This window comes from Thalia democratica, chromosome 6 (genome assembly GCF_965202585.1).
Source record: "Thalia democratica chromosome 6, ktThaDemo2.hap1.1, whole genome shotgun sequence".
Classification (NCBI taxonomy): Eukaryota; Metazoa; Chordata; class Thaliacea; order Salpida; family Salpidae; genus Thalia; species Thalia democratica.
The window spans coordinates 43,594,711-43,617,869 of record NC_139170.1 but is presented as its reverse complement, the minus strand read 5'-3'; the positions used below and the strand labels follow the sequence as shown (position 1 = coordinate 43,617,869).

General features: G+C 25.3%; 2 protein-coding genes across 2 annotated transcripts; both read right to left on the bottom strand.

Annotated features, from left to right (window-relative positions):
* Nucleotides 1–5,105: 5,105 nt before the first annotated feature.
* LOC145838504 (signal peptidase complex catalytic subunit SEC11A-like) lies at nt 5,106–11,860 on the bottom strand. Its single transcript, XM_082946113.1, has 5 exons — nt 11,755–11,860; nt 9,497–9,606; nt 7,738–7,887; nt 6,466–6,643; nt 5,106–5,616 (listed from the first exon to the last, which is right to left on the bottom strand). The coding sequence occupies exons 1-5, from the start codon at nt 11,818–11,820 to the stop codon at nt 5,566–5,568; spliced, it is 555 nt and encodes a 184-aa protein (XP_082802239.1). The 5' UTR covers nt 11,821–11,860; the 3' UTR covers nt 5,106–5,565.
* Nucleotides 11,861–16,690: 4,830 nt separating this feature from the next.
* On the bottom strand, nt 16,691–22,767 carry LOC145838157 (signal peptidase complex catalytic subunit SEC11C-like). Its single transcript, XM_082945709.1, has 4 exons — nt 22,689–22,767; nt 20,994–21,103; nt 18,493–18,642; nt 16,691–16,955 (listed from the first exon to the last, which is right to left on the bottom strand). The coding sequence occupies exons 1-4, from the start codon at nt 22,746–22,748 to the stop codon at nt 16,736–16,738; spliced, it is 540 nt and encodes a 179-aa protein (XP_082801835.1). The 5' UTR covers nt 22,749–22,767; the 3' UTR covers nt 16,691–16,735.
* Between the last annotated feature and the right edge of the window lie 392 nt (nt 22,768–23,159).

Genomic DNA, 23,159 nt, shown 5'->3' with positions numbered 1-23,159 from the left:
TGACAAATATACAATACTTTTTTAGTTGTGGCCCTTTCAATTTTTTTTTAAGAATTTGAATTGTCGGAATTTGAATTGTCCGAATTTGAATAGTCGTGCACCCGTAAGCTAACAAGTAAATTGAGCAACAAAAAAACAAAGTCAATAATAAAAGATCGTTTAATTTCAAACTAACTAAAGTATAAGAGCAAATAAATTAAATAAGGAACTAAATTAAAAAGTTAAAAATTATGATTAATCGTTAATTTAACTATTAAAGTTTTGTCCCAAATCTTAAAATGAAAAAAAAAACTATAAATCTTTTTCATCTTTCTTAAATAACTAAAAATATGATTAGTTTAATATCAAATATGTTGTTTTTAATTGTATAACAAATTTTTGTAAATAAATTTTAATGTTTATATAATCGTGCAAAGTAATACTCATAATAACACGAAATAAACTTTAATTTAGTTAGAACTACTTGACTAAGAAATCTTATAAGATTATACACTTTGTTATAAAAACTTTATTTGTATTTTATTAGACAGATTATTAATATTATTAGAATTTGTATTTAAACTATGATTTTGAAAATCCAATCAATTAATGCTAAAACAACTAAAAACAAACTATCATTAAAAAAAACGAATTTACTCTCCACCAATTTCCATAAACTTGTATCTTTTATTAATTGTTTTTTAAAAATTTATAAGACTATCGAAATATCTTCACAACTCATTAAAGTTTTTGGGAACAGTAAAATCATTCACTGCCTACTGTAAAATACTATCCATTAGTAAGTTTTGATAAATGCAATCTAACAATGAACCTTAACATTACATTTTTCTTAATTAAATCAAACAAGGAGTAGTTAACAAAACTTGTTTAGTAACTGTATTTTTAAACCTTTATATTTATTTACGATGTTTTTCAAGAATAAATTATACATTTAAGCTAAGTGGAAAGAAAAAATCTTTAAGTTTATGATTTATAAGTAAATGTTAATATAAATAGTTGAAACTAAGAATGGAGTAACTTAGTAACTTATTTGTACTTTAAAAATATAAAAAAAGACAAACCAGGTTCTTTTAACTTTTTGTAAGTTTAAGTCATGTTATTAACTTTATATTTCTTCATAACACCTTAAGTAAAAGAAATTACTACTTACATAAGTTTCGTGAAGTTACTGCCAGTTATATTGTTTGTTTCCTATATTATTTTTATGGTGTAGCACAATTTTTTTTTGTTTACCAAACAATTAAAACAATATACATATATTGTAGTTTTGCCCAAAACAATTTACTTTTTTGTAAGTAATAGATTATTGAATCAATAGTTGTGTATGGTAGAGAACTGCAATAACTAATTTTGTGGATTAAAAGTAAATTATGTGTAATATGTATCGATATCTTTATTGAAGATTCGATAGCCGAATGGTGTAAGTCGTTAAACTTTCGTATTTTTACCAGGATAACTAAGTTCGAAACTATTCATGGGTACTTTTTTATTTGTAATTATAATTGAATATTATTTCTATTTTCATCAAAAGAGTTATTTATATTCATAAAACTAGAAATAAAGAAACATTAGTTGTTAGTTATTATATTTTTTTAGGTTAAAAGTAAACATTTTTCGTATTTATTTAAATAAATGTTTTATCGTTATGTTATAAGGTCATACTTATTTTACAGATTTATTAAATACTAATTTAAATATATTATCTTGAATAAATGTAAAACAACTTCTAACTTTAAAATATATTAAGAAACTTTTGATGGATACAGTATTTGTATTTCTTTAATAGAACTATATATGAGGTTCTAAATTGAACAAAATAGTTCTCAACTTATTTAAATTTAAGGACACATATATACAACATTAATTATTCAAGAATTTTATTTGCAAAACCAAGTTTTACCCTTTAAGGGATCTTCAGTTATAATTTAAAATATGAAAAATAAAAGTTAAACAAAACATGGAAGACACTATAAAGCAAAACAAAACAAGTAAATTAGAAATTGTAAATTATGTTAATTAGAAAATAAAACAAGAATTTTAATAAATGCTAATAATGTTTTTTAAAGTTAAAGGTTTTGCATTCAGTATAAGTAAGTTTCAATTTAAAGACTCAAAAATTTCTCTGTACATTTTAGTATGTAGTTAGCTTGTCCTGGACGAGACTTTAAAAAGCTTTAAATGTCAAGCTTCTTAAAACAGTTGTGCCACCCTTACAAGTGCTGCATAGTAAGTTAAGTAATTGTGAATCAATTAAACACAAGCAGGTCTGCGTAACTGGTAAAGTTGAACTTTTTGTCAAACTCTGCCTCGGAACATCAACAATATGCGAGCAACAAGTGGCCTGTTCAACTTGAGTTTGATTTGAAAGCCGACATTATTGGAACTCCGACAGTAAACGATAACGAGGGAAAAACTGAAGTCTACTGATGTCACGTTCAAAGTGTTATCTTGACATTAACTTTCAGGAGCTCAAATTGGAAGAAAGTTCGTCCTATGAAAGCACTATTGAAGTTCAACGCACAGATGATCACCAGGACAATAGAATAAGTGCGCTACCAGCTAATACTGTGTGAAAAACACCTCCTAAAAACTACGTGCATTGCATGAACAATGAGTTGAAAGAATTTCTAAAGAAATTTTTATTGTGCTAATGTGTGTGGTGATACATTTGTCCGACTAAAAGACCCCACCGGAGAAAACGAGAAAGGCTATTTCAAAAACTCAAGAAGCATCTATTTACACCATACAAAATATGTTTGTTATCGTGTTTCCACCTTGTCAAGACAATAAATAGGAGCTTTTTTTGTTGAATTTCGAAAGTGGTTTACCGGACACCTTGGTCTTGAGTTTCGAATAATTGAGTCAGCACAATCTAGAGACGATCAAGACAGTTTTGACTTGGAATGTTTTAAAACTTTCATTGTAGTCTTTTGGCCACGGATTTTATCATTATCTCGAGTACTCCAACAAAAGCCGAGCTTGAGGCTGTCACTAGAATGCTTTTCAACAATATAAAGAGCCAGTTTCGTATCGTTCCTAAGGGAATGGCCAAGCCTGATGTAGTTTAGCTGCGTTGACAAAGAGTTGTAAGATTGAGTTATTATGATTATAACTGTTTAGATTTGTCGCTTATTCAGAAATTTTCTCTTTTGTTTAATTCCATCAATTGTGTTAACTTCAAGTTTTATATTTTGAATTTAAAATTTTTGTTTGTTTTTTTCCTTGATGTATATATGTTAATAATCTTTTAATAATTCAGAGTTTGTACATTACTTAGCACATATTTAGTATAACATAATTTTATACATATTTAAAGCACAATATTATTAATTTAGAATAACAAACAAGAAAGTATAACTTTTATTGATCGAAAAATTCTTAACGTTTGTTTTCAAAATAAGGAGTTGTTATATAAAAAGTTCTTAGCTCTTAAAACTTAACTTTTGTTCCTTAAAAGCGGCTAGTATACGTAAAAGTCTGTCTGATTTGCATTTTGCTTAGTCAGCAAAACAAAACATCTTGTTTTTTTTTTCAGATCCTAATGTTATGGACTCGGTAGATCGCTGAATTTACTTTACTGGCTTTAAATCCTTCCGGTTTTTATAATATGGCTTAGAAAATTCCACAGCAATGGTCTTTACGGGATGTTTGAAAAAAAAAAAGACTTTGACATACGTGAGGGAAGTTTTAAAACTTGCCCTAATTATTGCGGAAAAGTTATACAGGTCCAACATGAACCTGGTTATATGACCAGGATCCATGTAACCTGGACAAAACGCTGATTGGAATCCGTGGTCTGCGACTCAGTATCCGAAAGGTTCTTCGTGCACCAGGTCTAAACACTTGGAGCGTAGTTTTATCGTTCAATAAACTTTAATTTATGGATCAGTAGTACATATATATATATAGATGGTGCTAAAACAAAAAATACTAAAGTAAAAAAAATCCAAGTATGTACTTTTTTAGTAATTATGTAAATGATTAACGTTAAAAACATTTTAATAAATTTACAATACATTAGTTTTGTTTTATATATTACTAAATTTATACCTTCGTTGTTTAATTAAATATCTTAAATGCATAGCAATCTTATTACTATTTCTTAAGTTTTTAAACCTGAATTTCACAAGTGGTATTTTTAATACTTTAATTAATATTTAGGTTTGGGCAACCTTAATTAAAACGAAACATAGCTTCCACTTGGATTAACTTAATATGCTAAGTTGTTCAACTGTTTTTATTGGACCAAAGTAGTATTTTTAGCACACAAGTTTTTTTGATATTAAAAAAATAAAATATTATTTAGTTATTCCTACAATGAAAACCTTGTACTTATCGATTCACTATTTAAGTAGTGGATATTTAAAATATCTCGTACGTCAAAAAAAATTTTAAAGTTTATAAATTAACGCATTTTAATAAATAAATTCATAGTTATGTGTAGTAGTTTTTTACAATCTTGTAATCTTAAAATGGAGTTTAAGCAACAAGACATGAAAACAGACTATTTATTAATTTTTAAACGGTTCCCCAGTAGTTTTAATACATGTTTGCTTTGAACTTTTCAATATTGCTCTGTCAAGATCATAACCTATAAACTTAAAATTAATTCATTTAAACTTTTTACTTGTTCTAGGCTTTACTTTTTATTCAAGATAAAACCAAAAGTCTATAAAACTCTAAATTTCAGCCAGAAACTTTATAAAAATAATTTAATAGATAGATACTTCAGGAATATTATAGAACTAATTAAAATTTATCAAAATTTTATTAAATTTCTAGTTTTATTTACCTTTGGACATTTAGCACTAAATAAAGAAGTATCTAATATATTTCGAAATAATGTTAAAAAAATAGTTTATGCGAATTAGACAAGGATTACTGAAGTTGTAGTTAAAATTGTACATTTTCTTTAATATATTTATTAGTTGTCTCTTTTGAATCTGACTAGTTATTAAAAAATAATTTACTTTCTAGTTAAACCAACTAAATATGTGTAAAGATGAGAATATTATATTTTTATATTCGAAAAAAAGTTATTTAACACATTTATACACAAATAGAAAAAAAAATTGTTTCATATTTTTAAATTTAATTCATGTTTCTAAACAAAAATTTAAGAAGACACCTAGTACAAAGTTCTTTTTTACCAAAAAAATAAAACAAAGACGAACAAAACTGCACGATGAAGATAAATTTTATAAATACACAAAGAAAGGTTAACTACTTGAGGAAAACAATAAAATATTATACATTAATTATCCTTTTCAGTCACCAAAAGTGTTTAAAAACTTACAATAGATAACATTTGAAAAAAAATTAAAATCCGTTTATCACAAAGTAATATATAAAAATATAATAAACGTCATTATGATAAGTATTAACTCGTCCAAAACTAGCTTAAGTAAATGGTAATATCTAATTTACCCCAGGAAAACATACTTGCTGTTTTGTACTTTTATAAAGAAATAGATGTTGATGAAAACTTAATCAAAATTTTAAAATATTTTTCGACTCACAACACAACTACAAATAAAATTGAAGCAGCTTTTTTCAATTTATGATTTATTCTCTGTGAACCAAAACGAATATTCCAAGAAGTCCAAGAATGGCGTACTGCATATAAAAAATTAGTTTTATTTTTATAATTTAATTTTAACTAGTAAAACTCGTTACATACTCTTTGACTAATCTAAACCTTTTGCACAGACAATTTGATACTATTTATAAAACTTTAAACAATAGTTCTTTGAAAATTAAAAACTATTTTCATTAGTAGAACTAGAAAAAATTGCAAATTTGAGCAAAATTATCTATAGTTTGAAAAGATGTATTAGAAACAAAAAAAATAACTTTCAAATAGGGATGGGAAACATACGCCCTGCGGGGTATATTTTATATTTAGTAGTTTTACAATTTAAAAACGTTTTAAGTAAAAGTTTACAAGTTAAAAATGGCCAGTGAAAGTTTTTGTCTAATAAATCTAGTCTATCATGAAGAAAAACTAGAGACCTCAAATTAAAAAAATATAAAACATAAGAAACTCTAATCTGTATTTTTTAACTTTTTAATATAATTACTAAAATATTTTATCGTTTTTAAATATGTTCCAGTTTTTTAGTTTCGTAGATAACTTATATATATTTTTTTACATAAATAGTTAGCATATATATTAATCCTGACGTTTCTTATACTTTTTATGTGCATTAAAATTATTCTTACTGATGCTCAGAAAAAGTCTTTATTTAAGTAGACAAAAAACTAAACATCATTATTACGAAAATTTTAAAAATCAGTTTTGTGTTTAAACTTGAAAAGTAAAATTATCGAAAATCTCAAACTTCAATAAATTAAAATTTTGACCTAGAAAAAAGTTTACAAAAAAATACGGAGAGGCATAAATGATAACTTAGCTTGAATAGTGCTCATAAAACAAAAATAATAACAAAAAGTATTTTATCAAACCTTCAACTTGGGGTAGTCGTTCATGATGATAGTTACCATGCCAACGTAGGGCACGAACCCCCTCGCCCTGCCAACAACGTGGTCGGGTTCAACCCACAACTGTCCCTTGTTGTACAAGCCCCTGTCGTCAACCTCGTTATTGTCCCCTTTCGTGAGAAACTTCACTTTTCCGTCGTGGCTGTTTCAATTTGATGTATTTGTGTGCGACCAGTGTGTGATTTTTATTGAAAAATTTTCGCTTTATTTCAAAAAAAAAAAAAGGGAAAAGGTATTTGGCTTCTTTTGAAAACAATGGCAAATAATTTCAGATTTATATCAAATTCAACTTGTAACTATGAAAGTTGATTTTCAAATGCAAACACTTTGCGAGAACTTAAAAAATATTTAGATGTTTTTATAAATACATTTTTTATAATCCTTCCAAAAAGTGAACTTAACTCAAAACTTTTCATTTAGGTATTATCTTAAATTTTTGTAGCAATAAAGTATAAACTTAGTCAGGGCTTAACACAAAAAAAAGAGCAAAAATTATAGCTTAAAGAAGCTTTTAATATAATATGTTTTAGATTTTCAGTATTTAGTCGATGAATGGTATAACTTTATGACATAATAAATATAAAGGTAAATATGTAAAACATAAATAAAAGTCATGAAAGTTTACTTTTAGTTTAAATAGAGACATGACTTGATAGAAATTATTAGAATCAACTTTGAAATTTGAACATTACTTCGTACCATTGCCTCATTTTAACTTTGTTATAAATAAAATTATGTATTAAGTCATTTAAAATTTTCTAAAATGTCAAACATCATAAATATCTAATGTAATAATAACTATCTTAGTTTATTATTTTCACTATCATAACCTAAAAAACATACATTTAAACCTTAAGTTTTAAGAAATACTATTATTAAGCTAACCTCATTTGAAAAACAGGGTTGCCATCCTTAAAGACCAAAAATATAGATTGATTTAAATCAATCTAGCTTAAATCTAAAAGAAAACTTACAAAATATACGAGTAAAAGCTGAAAAAAATTTAATCAAGCTTAATACCTTAACTTACCAAAATAACAACAGGACTTAATAAAAACACAGCTTTTAAGAAAACAATACATTTTCAGTCCAAAAATATAGCCTGAAAATTATTAAAAAAGATATCAAAATTAGCCTGAGTTTTTCCAAAAAAAAAAGCTAGCTTGAGTATCCTCAGCGTGTGGCAACCCTGTCAAAAACAAAAAGGTCAAACGGTGTCATAGAAATGCAATAAACCTCTCATGCAACTTTATGACCCTGTGAACAATCGGAATGTCTCTGCCGTCAATTTTGAACACGACGATTTCGCCCGCCTGAATTTTGTCTTCCTCGTAATTCGTCAGGAAAAGAAGGTCCCCCCTGTAGAACGCGGGTTCCATACTTCCACTAGAAAATATTTGTTTGGTTTATTGTTTATAAAATTTAAAATACTTGTTTTATTAAAATAAAAACAAATAACTACACTGTTTCATACAAGATATTGCTGTTAGAGGCAAGTTTTGTTAAAAGCTTTAAATCTTAATTTAACAATCTCAATTTGTGTACATTGCATTATAACAACATTAGCCAACATACAAAATTATCTCATAAACATGTTTAGTATTATCTAGCTTGTACCTAGAAAAGAGCAGCAAAAATAAATAATTATTTACCATTTTTAAGCAGAAAATTTAGCTAAAGTCAATAAGCTAAGCTAAGAAACTATTTATTATTTATTTTTGTCTCTGGGCCAGAGAATGGGTCAATCTTGTTTGTTTTTAGACACTTACTTTTTACATTTGGGTTTCTAAATAATAAGCAATATTGGGGGCAATTTTAGATATCTGGAGGTAATAACTAGTATAGGGAATTTAAAATATAAATAAAAGTAAGTAAATATTAAAGGGCTATATCTTACAAAGGTGGCGATTGTTTTTTTTTTTAGTTTCTGGCAAATAGGCAACTTTGAAGATGAATTTGGAAAACTTTGTTGTAGACCCTAGTCTTATGCTAGGCTTGCGTTAAACATTTGTAACAATTTGATTTAAATCAGTTTAAAATAGTGTATGTTTTTTTATTTGGTTATCTTAATTTAAAATGTTGGTAAATAAATTACTTAATTTCCTATTCAAATATTATTTAGGTAGAATATTTAACTAAAAATTTAAGTCTTTCACATAGAAAACTTAGAAGTGATACTGAAAAACTAAAAATAACTTTTTGAGAAAACTGACAATGAAAGTATTTCTTTTTATAATTTTTAAATTATTCTCCTGACAAATAAATATATCCTAAACACATACATATGGAAAAGCTAACATACCGTTTACGTTATATTGCAAGTTAATAAAACTTTAACTAATTATTGCATACACAGTGGTGGTAGAAATGCTTTCAACCTTTTGAAATTTTATAAGCAACCCTGGTATTAGATGGTTTAAAGGACAAGTTAAATTACAACTGCAATTGCCATATTGGTACAATTTAATTCATACTAATGATGAAATGAAGTCAGTAATAATAAAGATACTAAGCTTACAATAGTATTCAACTGAAATACAACTTTACAAGGGAAAAAAAATTATAATTACCTAAATGGCTATGTAAATTATTAACAGGGTTGCCAAATTTTTTTAGCTAATTTTCTCCAGGATTTAAAATTAAACATTTTTTTAGTGTGTATTTTTAGTTTAGAATTAATTTTAAGGTAAAAAAACTGTGTTAAATAGTATAACAAACATTGAAAAGAAAATCAAAAGCTACTTTAAATGTGGTTTTAGATAAAAAAAATCTGATGAAGACAAAAAAAGTTATATATATGATAGATTTTTTAAGTCAAGTCGAAATCATACTATTTAACATGTAAAAATTGTTTAAAATTTTAGGTTTTTCAATGATTTTGGTTCAAAATTCCATGTTTTTCCAGATTTTTTAGCCTAAATTGTCAAATTCCAGGTTTTTCCAGGATTCCAGGTTTTTGACAACCCTGTATAAAGTGTAATTAAATACTACAGACCTGAGAACAACAACAATTGGAGATTCGCTGCCGGTCACACACATCATTCCCTTCCACATCATCAACGCAGAAGTGACTATCATCGCGAAGTTCAGCACTTGATAGTACACCTGGTGCAAAAACAACAATACATTTAAAACATACTTGCATGGTTTATGTAAAAGATGTATTTTTGCAATTGAAGCACTTGTTTGCAATATTTTGCATAGAACTTTAATTGAGTTTCGTAAACATTGTTTAAATGTTATATTTTCTGTGTCATTTAACCTCGAAAACTTTAAGTATTAAGTGATATGAAGTAAATCTAATAATTAAATAAATAATTATATGTAAAAGAACTGACTCAACAATCTAACTTGTATACAGCTTTTACTTTGCACAATTTATACATATATATATACATATATATATACATATTACAATTAAGAAACACTGTGTTTTAGAATCATAAAACTTTAAACACATATATGATAAAATATTCTATCTGAGAAAGTAAATTTTTAATAATTTTATAAATTCCCGGCTTATAATATTTGACAAGTCAATGAGTACAAGTAGACACAAAAACCAAACGTTTTATAAAGAGTAATACATTCAAAGTTTATTGATAAGTTGATATTTAATAATTATAAGTCAGAAACCACCTATGTTCAAAGGAAAGTTATTTTGTTAGGAATAACTAGTAAATGATAAAAATGAGAGAAGATTTTAAGAATTGTACAGCAGTACATAATAAAACTTATACCCTTATCTCTAACCAATTTTACTTCAAGTTTTTAATCAAAACTATAGTTTAAGCAAAATCAATTTTAAACATTTAGATAAGCTAAAAACAAAAATTAAGTGTACACATTGTTACTTTAGTTTTTGTATGGCCTAGCTGGGTAGGTGTCAAATATGAACGAAGAAACATTTTTGCACAAATTGAAATTTTCTTTAACTCTATTTTTTTTATAATTATCATTCTTATCCCTAACCGCTGGTCAGTATTTTTATTCTGTTTTAAATGTCTTTTTTTTCGTGCAAAAACGACCTTTTGTGCAAAAATGTCTTTATGCATATTAAACCCGTCTCCAGCCATAATATTAACATTGACTATTTTGTGTTAATTGTTGTATTTATTTTGCTCAGAGCTATAAATTATTTTTGAGCTTCTTAAATAAACTGCTATCAAAAAAGATACTTATTTAGAGGTAAAATTATAACATTTAAACTAACTTGCTTTAAAACACTTTAGTTAGCTCAATATAATAGCTTTAAGGGCATAGGGAGGTCCACCTTTTTTTTAATTAAGATTGGCTCTTATTTCAAAGTTTTATATAGTTTATAGTACTTTTTACAGAACACAAAATAATTATTTAAATTCTGTAATATAACTAGTTTTGTAAAATAGAATTCGATACAACCGTATGAAGTCTTGGAATTTTGAAAAATTTTACTAAAAATCTATATAATCCTTCATTCTTTATGCAATTTAATTCAAACTTTTAAAAATGTACTTTTTAATATTACAAACAACTTGTCAGAATCCGAACTTTGAAAAAAAAAACATTTAAAAATAATTGATCAACATTAAAAAAAAATTATTTTGTTAAAAAAAAAATATAATAAGTATGTTTGCTAATTTTTTTTTCTATCACAGATTACTCTGAAATAGTTTTAAAACAATTGCTCAAAAACTGTAGGAGAAACTAGCTTTATAGTAAAATAGTCTACTTTTGCCGTTTTGGTTTCAGCTTCCAATAAAAAACCTAGTAAACGCTTTAACTTTGATCATTTATATTTCAAAAGTTAATTTGAATTTTAACATGTGGTAAAAAGAAACAAGTAGCTTATCTATTTATTTAAAAACTAAACTAAATTTGATTAAAATTGTTTTACTTCTCCTTATGCCCTTAATCAATTGTATAAAATATTTCACAAACAAAACAACTTACTTAAAATTTTATAATAAAAAGAGCAAAAAACTATATATAAAACTTAATATTCAAATTTAGCCTTTTTTTCACAAAATATTTTAAACTTATTTTTTATTAAAAAACTGATATGACCATACAATATTAATCTTGATTTTTTAAAAGAAAGTGTTGTATTTCAAGCTTCAAACTAAAGATTTATATAATTGAAAAATTCTACCATAACAATTTTCAAGAATTAAACTGATAATGTAAAAATGTATAAACAGTAAAGAGTCATAAATAAAACAAATAGCATTAATTTATATAAGTTATACTATAGTATAAAAAAACTAATTTCACCTGACGTTTGTTCATCTTTTTCAACTCCCCAAAATTGACCCCTAACTGATCTGCTACAAAATCCATTTTTATTTATATATAATATCTGAAAATTTTTATATTTAGTAAGGTAAAAAAGTTAAATAGAACAAATTTTTGTAAAGCAACTAGTTAAGATTTTATTCATTAATAATACACAAAAACTGGTACTACAAACAAATTGTGTTAAAATACATTAAGGTAAAAAAATATTTTGCATTTTTAAGAAAACTTAAAATTTATTTTTAAGGGTTTCCTTCCTTAAAAAAAAACCTGTCTGGCCTTAATTAAGATTAATTTATGTGTTGAAATATAAAAAAGACTGTATTGTATAGTATGTGGCCATGATTTTATAAAAAACCTCATTAGTGGTCTACAGTATACAAATACCAGATTTGGCCAGTTCTGGCCATAGCTTGCAAGGATTCAAATCTAACCATATAAAATTTTTGAAATATTATTTGAAACTTGTTCCTGTTTGATTTAAATTTTAAAAAGGTCCATCTGGTTCAGGTATGAACTCAATTAAAACTTAAAATCAGGATAGGGCTAATCTATGCAGGGTTGCCACTCGTTTTTTCAAAATTTTTCCAGACTTTTAAAAGTACACATTTTTGGGTCTATCTTTAGTTTAAAGTTAAGTTTAAGGTAAGAAACTGTGTTAAATAGTATTAAAACATTGAAAAGTTACTGTAAAGCTACTTTAAATACGTTTTCGAATTAAAAAAAAATTTGATGATGAGAAAAATTTTTTATTTATATGATAGACTTTTTAACTCAAATCGAAATTTTTCTACTAAACATGTGAGAATTGTTAAAATTCCAGGTTTTCTAGGTTTTTTTTCAAATTTTCACAAATTCCAGGTTTTTTTTGCCTAAATTGTCAAATTCTAGGTTTTCCCAAGATTACAGGTGAAGTGGAAACCCTGTCTATGGCTAAAAATTGATTTTTTTTTAATCAATATCTGGTTGGATACAGACTTTACCAGATCTAGTAAATTACTGGAATTTAATCTAAAGTTAAAAAACAAAGTTATAAACTTTACTTATATAATAAATTTCAACTCGTGTTTTAAGCTAAACATTTTATAAAATTATTTTTTTAAAGTAATATAGATATTTATAACTTAATTATGTGTTAGCTGACTTTGTTAATTATTAGAATGACATTATTTAAACGTTGTAATTCCTAGTCACAATTAACATACAAAATACTCAGACATTTTTAACCACTAAAAAAAGTTCAAAGTAATTTTTGAGATATGAGCAATCAAAGTCGGTGACCTCAATAGGTTCCTAATGGAAGGCGCAAACTAAAAACGCGAAAAAAGACCATTTCAATAAAAATCTATCTCCTCCTTTATTTTTCAAGCAACTTTCTTTAAATTTTCACAGAAAGTGTATCATTGAATTTAAAAAAGATTGATGCAGGATTTTTTTTAATTTTGAAAAATAAAATTTTTATCAATATATACAAATTATTGATAACCTAAATTTTTTGTTTTTATTATCTAAAATTTTATTTTTTGATATTTTTTAATTTCCAACATTCAAAGTCTTTTAAACTACAAAATTAATAATTACTGAAAGTTAGAGGTCTCTAGCTCAAAAAATGAAGGAGGAGATAGATTTTTAGTGAATTTTTTAATTTCCAAGTAAATTGACCCCGAAAAATTTGCGGTCTATACGTTTGTATCAGAAATTTTTTATAAAAGTTTCAATATCTCAGAACTTAAATAAGATTCTATAATTCTATAAAAACTAGCTTGTAGTTTGTACTTCAAGCTTTCTTATAAGATCCAATGTTATTTTTAGTAAAAAATGGGGGGGTAAACATTTTTTCACAATTTGATCTTATTTTATGTATTTTTACTAAGCTACAAGATGCTTTTTACAGATTTTAAAAATTCAAAACATTTTTTGAGATATAGCCAGTCAAAGAGGAAGGAAAAACTAAAACAGCAAAAATAAACTATTTCACTAAAAATCTATCTTCTACTACGTTTTTTGAGATAACTACCTCAAAATTAAGTATTGCAAGGAACATTTCCTGAAAATTTGACACAGTTATCTCAAGGAACCTATTGCTGCCACTGACTTTGACCGGCTATATCTCAAAAGTTAAATTTATTTTTTTAAATCTGTAAAAAACATCTTGTAGCTTAGTGAAAACTATATAAATTAAGATCAAACTGTGAAAAAAGTGTTTTTTTCTTAGATTCGGCCGGTTGTATATCGATGCTTAAGTATTTGCTAGCAGCATTCTAAAGTACAATCCGGTTTCATCGATACAAAATTGGACGTTTGAAGTAACCCTCGGTTTATATATATTTGTTATAGCAGAAAACTATGAATTATAACATTATAAATATTTCTTTTAAGAATGACGCTATTATAAACTGCTTGCTTGGCCAATGAAATCAAATTACACATGTATTTTAATTAAAACATTAAATTTAGCTCAATTTAATAAATTTACTACCCAAATTAAACCGGCCAAATAATTGAGGAACCGGATATTTCAGGGCTGGAAAAGTGAGGAAGGACTGAACTGTTTTGATAAACACTAAAAATAGGTTTAATTCAGAACATTTTTGCCAAGCATATACAAAGAAACAACGAATAAGATTGAAAAAAAAGTTAGGTATTATCTAAAAATTGGAATACTCTTGCAAACAAAACTGTTTGTTATTGTTGCTTAATAGTAAATTGTATGATTTTTTTCCGAAAATTCTTCCAGAATTTCTGGTTTTATTGCAAGTTTTTTAAGTATCCTTTTGAGTAAAAGGTTAAACTTAAAAAGAGAATATGTGTTTTAGTAAGGGTTATTGAAATTTTCTACAAGATTTTGAACTGTTTTTTGGTCCTTTTATCGTATAAAACAAGCTTTAAGGTAAATAACTGTCCTAAATAGTATAAAATAAAATATTAAAGATGTGTTTTAAAGCAAATAAAATTTCATATGTCACAAAAAAAAAAATTCATAACAGATTTTTTGTAAGTCATCAAAATTTCATTACTTTACATGTAAAAATTGTTTAAAATACAAGTGTTTTTCAAAAAAAAATTATCATACTGAAGTTTTTTTTTGCTTAAATAATCAAATTCCAAGTTTTTCCGGGATTTTAGGTTTTTTTGCGAACCCTGCTCAATAGTTAAAAATTAATGATAAAACTATTTAAATATATATAGCTATTTAAAGTCATTTTATTTCATTGGAACCTTTATCATATTTTTTATTGAAGCTTTTTAAAGTTCTTTTCATAGTACTTTTAAAATACTGATATACCGTCTTTCATATGAAAGCTTAAAGTATAAACTATAATTAAGTTTTTATTTTACATAAAAAAATTAAATAACTTTAGATATATAGTCGTTGTTGTGAAAAACTTGCGATAATAAGTATGAACTTCAATGTTTCTCATATACTTAAAAATTCACTAAAATCCATCTTATGCTTTATTTTTTAAGCAATTGTCCTAAAGATTTTAGTAAAAATTCCTTAAAAAATTTCAAGAATTCTTTTTTTTTTAATTTTTGACTATAGAAAAAAGGTTTACACAAAAAAAATCCTATATTTAAAATACTTAAGTATTACTTATAGGCTTTTAATAAAACTTGAGAAGATTAGTTTAAATTAAAGAAGATAGACTTTTAGTGAAACAGTTTATGTTTGTCTTAACTTGTAAACAATTTAAAAATAACTTGAAAAAAAATTGGACCCTTCTTGGCCTTAATAGTTTAATTGTAAATTGAAATAAGTGATTTAGTGCAGTTAAGTTTTTACTTTTACTAAATAACAATATATTTAGGCTTCAGACATGCAAAACTATAAAAGTTTATATAAGTGTCATTTGACAGTTTGTATAGTCAGTAAATTAGAATGACATTTTACTTCAGAAGTTATTATACAATGCAATCTAAATTAATATAAGGCATATTTTTATCATCTAGTACAAGAGTCGGTAAAATGCTGCCATTAGGAGGGTACTTTATTTTTCAAATGGTATGCGTCCCATGAAAGGAAAAACTCTTGCCCTTTAAGATGTTAATGTGGTTCGTGAAAGAAAATGTCTAAGCTTAAGCTAAATATTCTGCTGTTTGAAGTAGGAAGATAAAAAGTTTAAGGTACAATTTACGTTAATCTCGAAAAATAAACTAGATATTTCGGGTCTGTTATGTACCGTAAAAACTAAAACTAAATCTGTGGCCCAAAACTTTTTTCATTGTTTGATTATAACAGCCGAATTTCTGCTGACCCATGATCTAACACTGTGTGTTATTATTAACTAAGTTATAGGCCACTTTTTTATAACATCTATTTATATGCTAAAATATTTACATTGTTAGTTAAAATGATTAAATTTTAGTTTTGATTAAGAATATTAAGTTATAAAAAATAATAAATAAATTTTTTTCTTGTATTTTAATCACTAGTAATGCATCACTTAACAACACTAAATATATCACAAGTTTGCGCAGAATATTTTTGCCGTTTACAGATTTCGTAAGTTTGCAGAATTTGTGTTTTTACGAAGCTTTTACATGCTTTTCCAGATTTCAGCATATAAGTATCAGAATCTTCGAAGGTTATTTATTTTCGTTAATAATTTTTAAAAATAAAAAGAAGTTGCGTCATCATTTGTTGAAAAAACAACAATTAATAAATAAACTTAGACTTAGTTTTATTACAACCACTTAAAGTGTTGTTGAAAATTATACAATCCTTAAGTAGCTTAAACAATATTGTATTGTTTAAAATAAACCTTATATATATATATATATATCATTACTAGTAAATTAATACAATCAAAGTTATAAAATCTTAGTTTATTGTAGAAAATGTACCTTATCATAATAAACATAATTAAATGTTAAAATACTTGTTAAGAACAAATAACTAATGCCTAATCTATCCTCAAATCTGAAATCAAACTTAAAGATCATGGATCTTCTGGCAACTTCACTTTAAATTCTTTCGCGTCAACAAAGGCAACTGTAAGAGGCTCGCGAAAAGCTCCTTGGCGATGATGCTTGGCATGCCAACGTAGGGCACTGTGAACCTTACTTTACCAATCACGTGATCATGCTCCAGCCAGAACTGTCCCTTGTTGTACAAACCAAAACTGTCATCGAATTTGTTGTTGTCCCCTTTTGTGAGATACTTAATCTTTCCATCGTGGCTGTTTAAATGAAAACATTTTTAAAGTTTGTGAGGTAATACTAATTTTATTAACTACAGGGTTGCCACTCGTTTTTTCAAAATTTTTCCAGGTTTTATAAATTTCCTCCATGTTTTTAAAAGTAGACATTTTTGGGTCTATTTTTAGTTTAAAATTAACTTTAAGGTAAGAAACTGTGTTAAACAGCTTAGAAACATTGAAAAAAAAAACTATTAAGCTATTTTAAATGTATTTTATAATAAAAAAAATTTTATGACGACAGTTTTTTTATCTATATGATAGATTTTTTGTGTCAAATCGAAGTTTTACTACTTGAAATGTTAAAATTGTTATAAACTCCAGGTTTTTCCAAGTAAAGTAGCAACCCTATAACTAGCTAATTAATGACATACTTCAATTATGATATTGACAAATTAAATATCATGAACAACACAATCTTAAGTTTTAGAACGCTTATATACTATTACTGTTGGGTTTGTATTAAATATATGTACAAATACCATTTAAGTGTTTGAAACATTTATAATACCTAGAACAATGACAGCAATTACTTTTAAATTATTAAAATTTCTCATAAGATTGAATCTTCAATAGAAACTTAATAGGTCTTTTTAGTTATATATAGTTTGTTTAATGTTTTACAAAAATTAAATAAAATTATGCCACTGAGCAGATTAAATATAACTTGAGTTTTCCCTTCTTTAAGTACAAATAACATTCAATCTTTTAGAAAATAAAACCTTTTAAGTATTTATTTTTCAACCATCCTTTTGAAGAGCAAACTGCTAATATAAAGGAAAAACAATCTGTTTTTTAATTTTTTTTTTCTAATCAGAGTTTACTTAAAGGCATTGGGAGTTCAACATTTTATTTTTTTTTACAAAAATTAACATTTATTCATATATGAAAGCAAGTGTAAACTACAAGCCAGTTTTTAAAAAATATATATTGATATTTATTAGCTTTTGAGATATTCTTTTACATTTATTAAAATTACTTTCGAACTAAATAATTTTATACCACGACAACTACAACTTTATGCAGTTATGACCACTGATAAGATTACAATAAGAACAAAAGCCGGATTTAAGCCTAAATAGAGCTTGTGGTCTAATGATCCAAGCAGTATGAACAATTTTTGTCAACAATAAATCTTACCATTTCAAACAAAAAATTATAAACTGAATTTGTTTTTGTTTGTGGTGTACTTTTTACTTCATGGCCTACAAATGCAGCTTAATAACTTTTTTCAAATTTTAAACCATGTTGTGGGTAGAGTAGTTTAATTTAAGTGAATTTATTTTAAAATCTTGTACATATAATCCTTTGAAAATCTTTAACAAAATTGATTTAAGAACAACAAACTTAATTACTAACAAAACTTAGTTAATTCAACTAATGTGTGGTTTTTAATATAGGATTCCAAAAAAAAAGTTCCTAAAACATTTAACGCTTTTAATTATCATAACTAATGCAAAATAAATATATCATGCAAAAAGAAAAATATATATGAACCTTTTTCAAACAAACAATAAACCTTTCATGTACTTCAATTACCCTGTGAAGAATCGAAGTATCTCTGCCGTCAATTTTGAACACAATAATATCACCAACTTGAATTTTGTCTCCATGGTAATTGGTGAGAAAATTAAAATCACCTCTGTAAAGCGCAGGCTCCATACTTCCACTAAAAACAAAACTCAACTATTTACTTTTTCTATAAATTATAACTTATAGCAATATAAAAAACATAACTGTTTTACAAAGATTAAGATTTTTTAGGTAAAAAATTAGATATTGTAACATGAAATTTTCTTAACCTATATACACACTTAAGAAATATATTAGTAACTTAAGATAACAAAATTTTATTTTTGAACATGTTTATATCAATATAATATTAATAGTGTACAATTTTTATCTATTATTGGGGTTAAAAATTAAATAACTAAACTAAATTTTAACAAAATCAACAAAGTTAGTTTAAAAAAAACTTGGAAAAAGATGTTTTTAAATTACCAATTCATCATAATAAAAGTAGCTTCTAAAAGTAAAAGATACTAACAGGAGTGCCACGCAAAATTTTTGTAAATTTAGCCTGAATTTTCAAGATTTTGACCCAAATTAACCTTACTTTCACCTTCCTTTTAGATACTCGTTTTAATTACGCATTTCAATTAAATATGCAATTTGAGTACGCATATCTAAATAATTTTGTATTTATAATATTTACAAATTTTGACAAGTGCGCACTTCTTATTCAATACATATTTTTGAACCAAAATAAAAACTTTCTATCAGGTTAGTTTTTTATTCAGACTAGTAATTCTTAGCTACAAACTTTCTATTGGTTAGCTGCTGAGGTCAGTAAAAGATAGGTGTAATAATAAGTTATTGGAATACAAATTAAACAATACAAACTTATTTATAAAAAATTTGCACTGCACTAGGTTTTTTTTTCACTGCTTACCTCTTTGCAAATAATCTATAAGTGTCATATATGTTAAACTAATGGCAATTTTTTTTTTTATCTCAAAATAAATTATAATTAGTTTTGCAAGACAAAAAATAAAATTTAAACAAAAAATTTGTAATTAACATGTTTCTAGAAAATTTTTGCAATTTTAGTCTAATTTTATTAAAGACTTTTTTATTAAATTTTTACCATTTTAAGGCTTTGAAAATTAAGAAATCTTGTTAATTAAAACTGACAAACTCTGACATTTTGACCTGAAGAAAACGGACTTTTTGCCATTTTGACCAAAAAAATGACTTTGCCTGACTTTTTCCAATTTTTTAAGAAAACTGACTTAACTTTACCAGTGACTGCCCTGTACTTAGCTTAAAAACTTAAGAGATTAACTTGAAGTGATACTTTAAATTTTCAGAAAATGAACAATAAACGTTTTCATGTTAGACATTTTAAAAAATGACAATTGAGAGTATGTGAAACTTTTAAAATATATTTTGAATATTGTAAAATCATACTTATAATTTCAAAGCAAAATTACATTTTAAAGTCAAGTAAATGTTGGTGAAAATAAATTACAAACTTTTCACTTTATCTTATAGTTTTTATTAATTTATAATAACTACTGTCTGTACATGGATGGAAAATTAGTTAGTTATAAGATCAGCTTTTGGAGAGAGCTTAAACCCTTTTTTTGTAGAACTCTTTAACTTTTTTTTTTTTGGTAGGTTTTAAATTAAGGCCATAGGGGGGGTAAACTATGTTTTTTACAAGTTGATCTTATTTTATACAGTTTTATCTAAGCTTTAAGAAGCTTTTTGTCGTTTTAAAAAATTCGAATTAATTTTTGAGATATGACCAGTCAAAGTTGAGCCACATAATAGGTTCCTTATTGGAAGGCAAAACTAAAACAGCAAAAAAAGACTATTTCATTTAAAATCTATCTTCTCCTAAAATTTTCAAGCAATCTTCTTTAAACTTTTACAGTCTAATCTTTATACAATAACAAAAAAACGTTACGTTAGAATTAAAAAAAAAATTGTAAAACTTTTTTTTGAAAAAAAAAACACTTTTTTTTTAATTTTTGTGATAAAATTTTTATTATCTTAATTCACTAAAATTCTAAAGTAACGTTTTTTTCTTTTATTGTAAGGAACATTACCTGAAAATTTAAAGAAGATTGCTTGAAAAATGAAGGAGAAGATAGATTTTTAGTTAAATTAAAATTTCCAAAAAAAGTGATACTGAAAAATTTACGGTCTATATGTTTATATGGGAAAATTTTTACAAAAAATTAAATACCTCATAAGTTAAATGATATTTTTAAATTCTATAAAAACTGGCTTGTAGTTTGTACTTAAAGCTTTCATATAAAAGCCAAAGTTAATTTTTGTAAAAATAAAAAAAAATTTGACCCCCTATGGCCTTAAAACTGCTTTGTATAAGATGGGTTATACGAAAGATCAAAACAATAATGGTAATACTAAGCTTGCAAGTTTTACAACCAATATGATTAATATAAAATCTGACCATTAGTTATGGTATTACTTATGTTCAACTTTAAAAACCTTGTAACAGTAGTAAAGGGTGTTTTGCAACTAGTCATGTATCTGGCGCCTTCCAATATCATATAGGCAGTGGCAACTGTCATCAGCAAATCCAGCACTTGGTAGCACACCTGGTAAAATAGTGGAAGTAAAACTTCTTTCAAAAACATAGTTTGTGTTGTAAATTAAAATAGGACATTTGTGTACATTGTGTTTAGTACTTTTTTAAAGGGTTCAAGACTACTTAAAAAGTGTGCAATCTATATTACCTAACTTTTGAACCTATATTGGTAGTTCTCAATTTAGAGATAATAAGTACAAAGTAATGAAAAATAAGGTTTTGTTTAAAAGTTTTTTTTTCTACTGTACAAAGCTTTAAAAAATGTTAACCACAGGATTTTTAAATAATAAATGTTATTACAAAAATTTAGTACATTATACTGCCTGTTGTGTAATTTAAAGTAATCTTAAATTAACAAAATAAGTCAAGTGGTTAATGTAAACATAAATAACTTCCAAAATATTGAAAAAAAATTAAACTTAAGCACTTAAAATAAAATACAAACTTATAAAAATAGTTTATAGTTGATAATTCTAATCTAAAAGCATTACCTAAACTTGAAGTAATGTTATTATTTAAATGATTAGCAAAAAAAATTTTATATATTTCACTTTTTTGTCTACAAAAATTCAACTGAGACTAATATTTATGCTAATAGTTTTGGCTAGACAAAGTTAAATGACAATTTTAAGAAAAAAGTTTTGTTTAATTTGGGTTCAAGACAATGGTTTACTCACAATTTACACCCACACTCAATTCCCACTCAAATCAATTCCAAACCAAATCAAATCCCACTCATAACTTTAAATTATCATTTTTATTATTATCACTGTTAACCCTTACCCTTTGTTAGTTATTTTTTCTCCTATTATTACATTTTATTTTTTTACTTTTACCCCTAACCCTTACCCTTGGTCAACAAGTGGTTTTCTGAATTGATTGGGTTGAATTTGCTTTGGGTGGGAATTATGCACTGGCTGGAACTGAGCAGATCCCCAAGACAACATATAAACATTTTATGCTCTATACCATCAAATAAGTAATCAAACTGAAAGAAGTTTGTTTAGAATAAAATATTTGAGCTAAGCAAAATCAAGTATTATTCTTTCTAGTTCATGAAATATACAGCAGATAACAGCTAGATTTTGAAAAGTCAGTTTTAAATTGTTAAGTGGTTTAAAAACTTGTTAAATAAACACATTTTAACTATACTTAAGAAGATTTGAATTTTTTTTATTTTAGAGTTTGATTAAACACATTTTATTTAAATTAGTTCAGCAATTTACAGCATTATTTACAATATTCTTAACCAATATTAGTATAAAAAATATATAACTAATGAAAAACCTTTACTATAATACTAAAACTTCAAAATTAACTTGTATTTTAGAATAAATTCATTTTCTTTTTTCAAGTATAAAAAAATTCTTAATCAAACAATTGACATAAGATTGAACTTAAGTTTCTTACATTTGTCATTATTTTCAAGCTATAAAAAATATTTAAACATGATAAACTCTTTGAGCAAATAAAAATGTCAAACAATTAAAAATAACATTAAGAAGTTTTAACAATAAATAATGTTACATTAGATAAGTACGCTTAATAAATTTTAGTTCAACCTAAAACTGAAACTGCTAAAAAATAATTCTTACCTGCTGCCGTCTGTTTAAATTTTTCAAACTAATTCCAAACTGATTTGCTAAAAACTCCATTTTATTTTATATAATATCTAAAGGTTATTATTTTCAACTTTAGATAACAAAGTAAAATATATATATAACAAGTTTAGACTTTAAATTAAGGCAATGGAAAAGTCAAATATTCTTTTACAAAAATTGAAATTTGCCCTTATGTGAAGGCTTTAATTATTTAACCACTAAAAGATATTTTTAGCAAATGTATTTGCATAAAACATAAAAATATAGCAAATTATATTTCTTTTAATTAACAGATTAAAAAAGTTAGGAATATTATGATCAAAGCTAAAAAATTATTAGTTACTTCATTTTTCAGAAGAAAAAATTTTTGCTTTAACTTAAAATAAAATTTGCAACACAAGTGATTATTATTGAGTTAAGATATCAAAAAGTTTATAAACAATTGCTTGAAAACTGTTAAAGATA

Excerpts from the sequence above, each read along its gene's own strand:
- LOC145838504 (XM_082946113.1), bottom strand. The coding sequence starts at position 11,820 with ATGGATTTTGTAGCAGATCAGTTAGGGGTCAATTTTGGGGAGTTGAAA. Across the intron at positions 9,607-11,754 it reads AAAAGATGAACAAACGTCAG|GTGTACTATCAAGTGCTGAA; the intron begins GTGAAATTAGTT and ends TTTTTGCACCAG. Across the intron at positions 6,644-7,737 it reads GTCATAAAGTTGCATGAGAG|CCACGACGGAAAAGTGAAGT; the intron begins GTTTATTGCATT and ends AAATTGAAACAG.
- LOC145838157 (XM_082945709.1), bottom strand. The coding sequence starts at position 22,748 with ATGGAGTTTTTAGCAAATCAGTTTGGAATTAGTTTGAAAAATTTAAAC. Across the intron at positions 21,104-22,688 it reads ATTTAAACAGACGGCAGCAG|GTGTGCTACCAAGTGCTGGA; the intron begins GTAAGAATTATT and ends CTATTTTACCAG. Across the intron at positions 16,956-18,492 it reads GTAATTGAAGTACATGAAAG|CCACGATGGAAAGATTAAGT; the intron begins GTTTATTGTTTG and ends TCATTTAAACAG.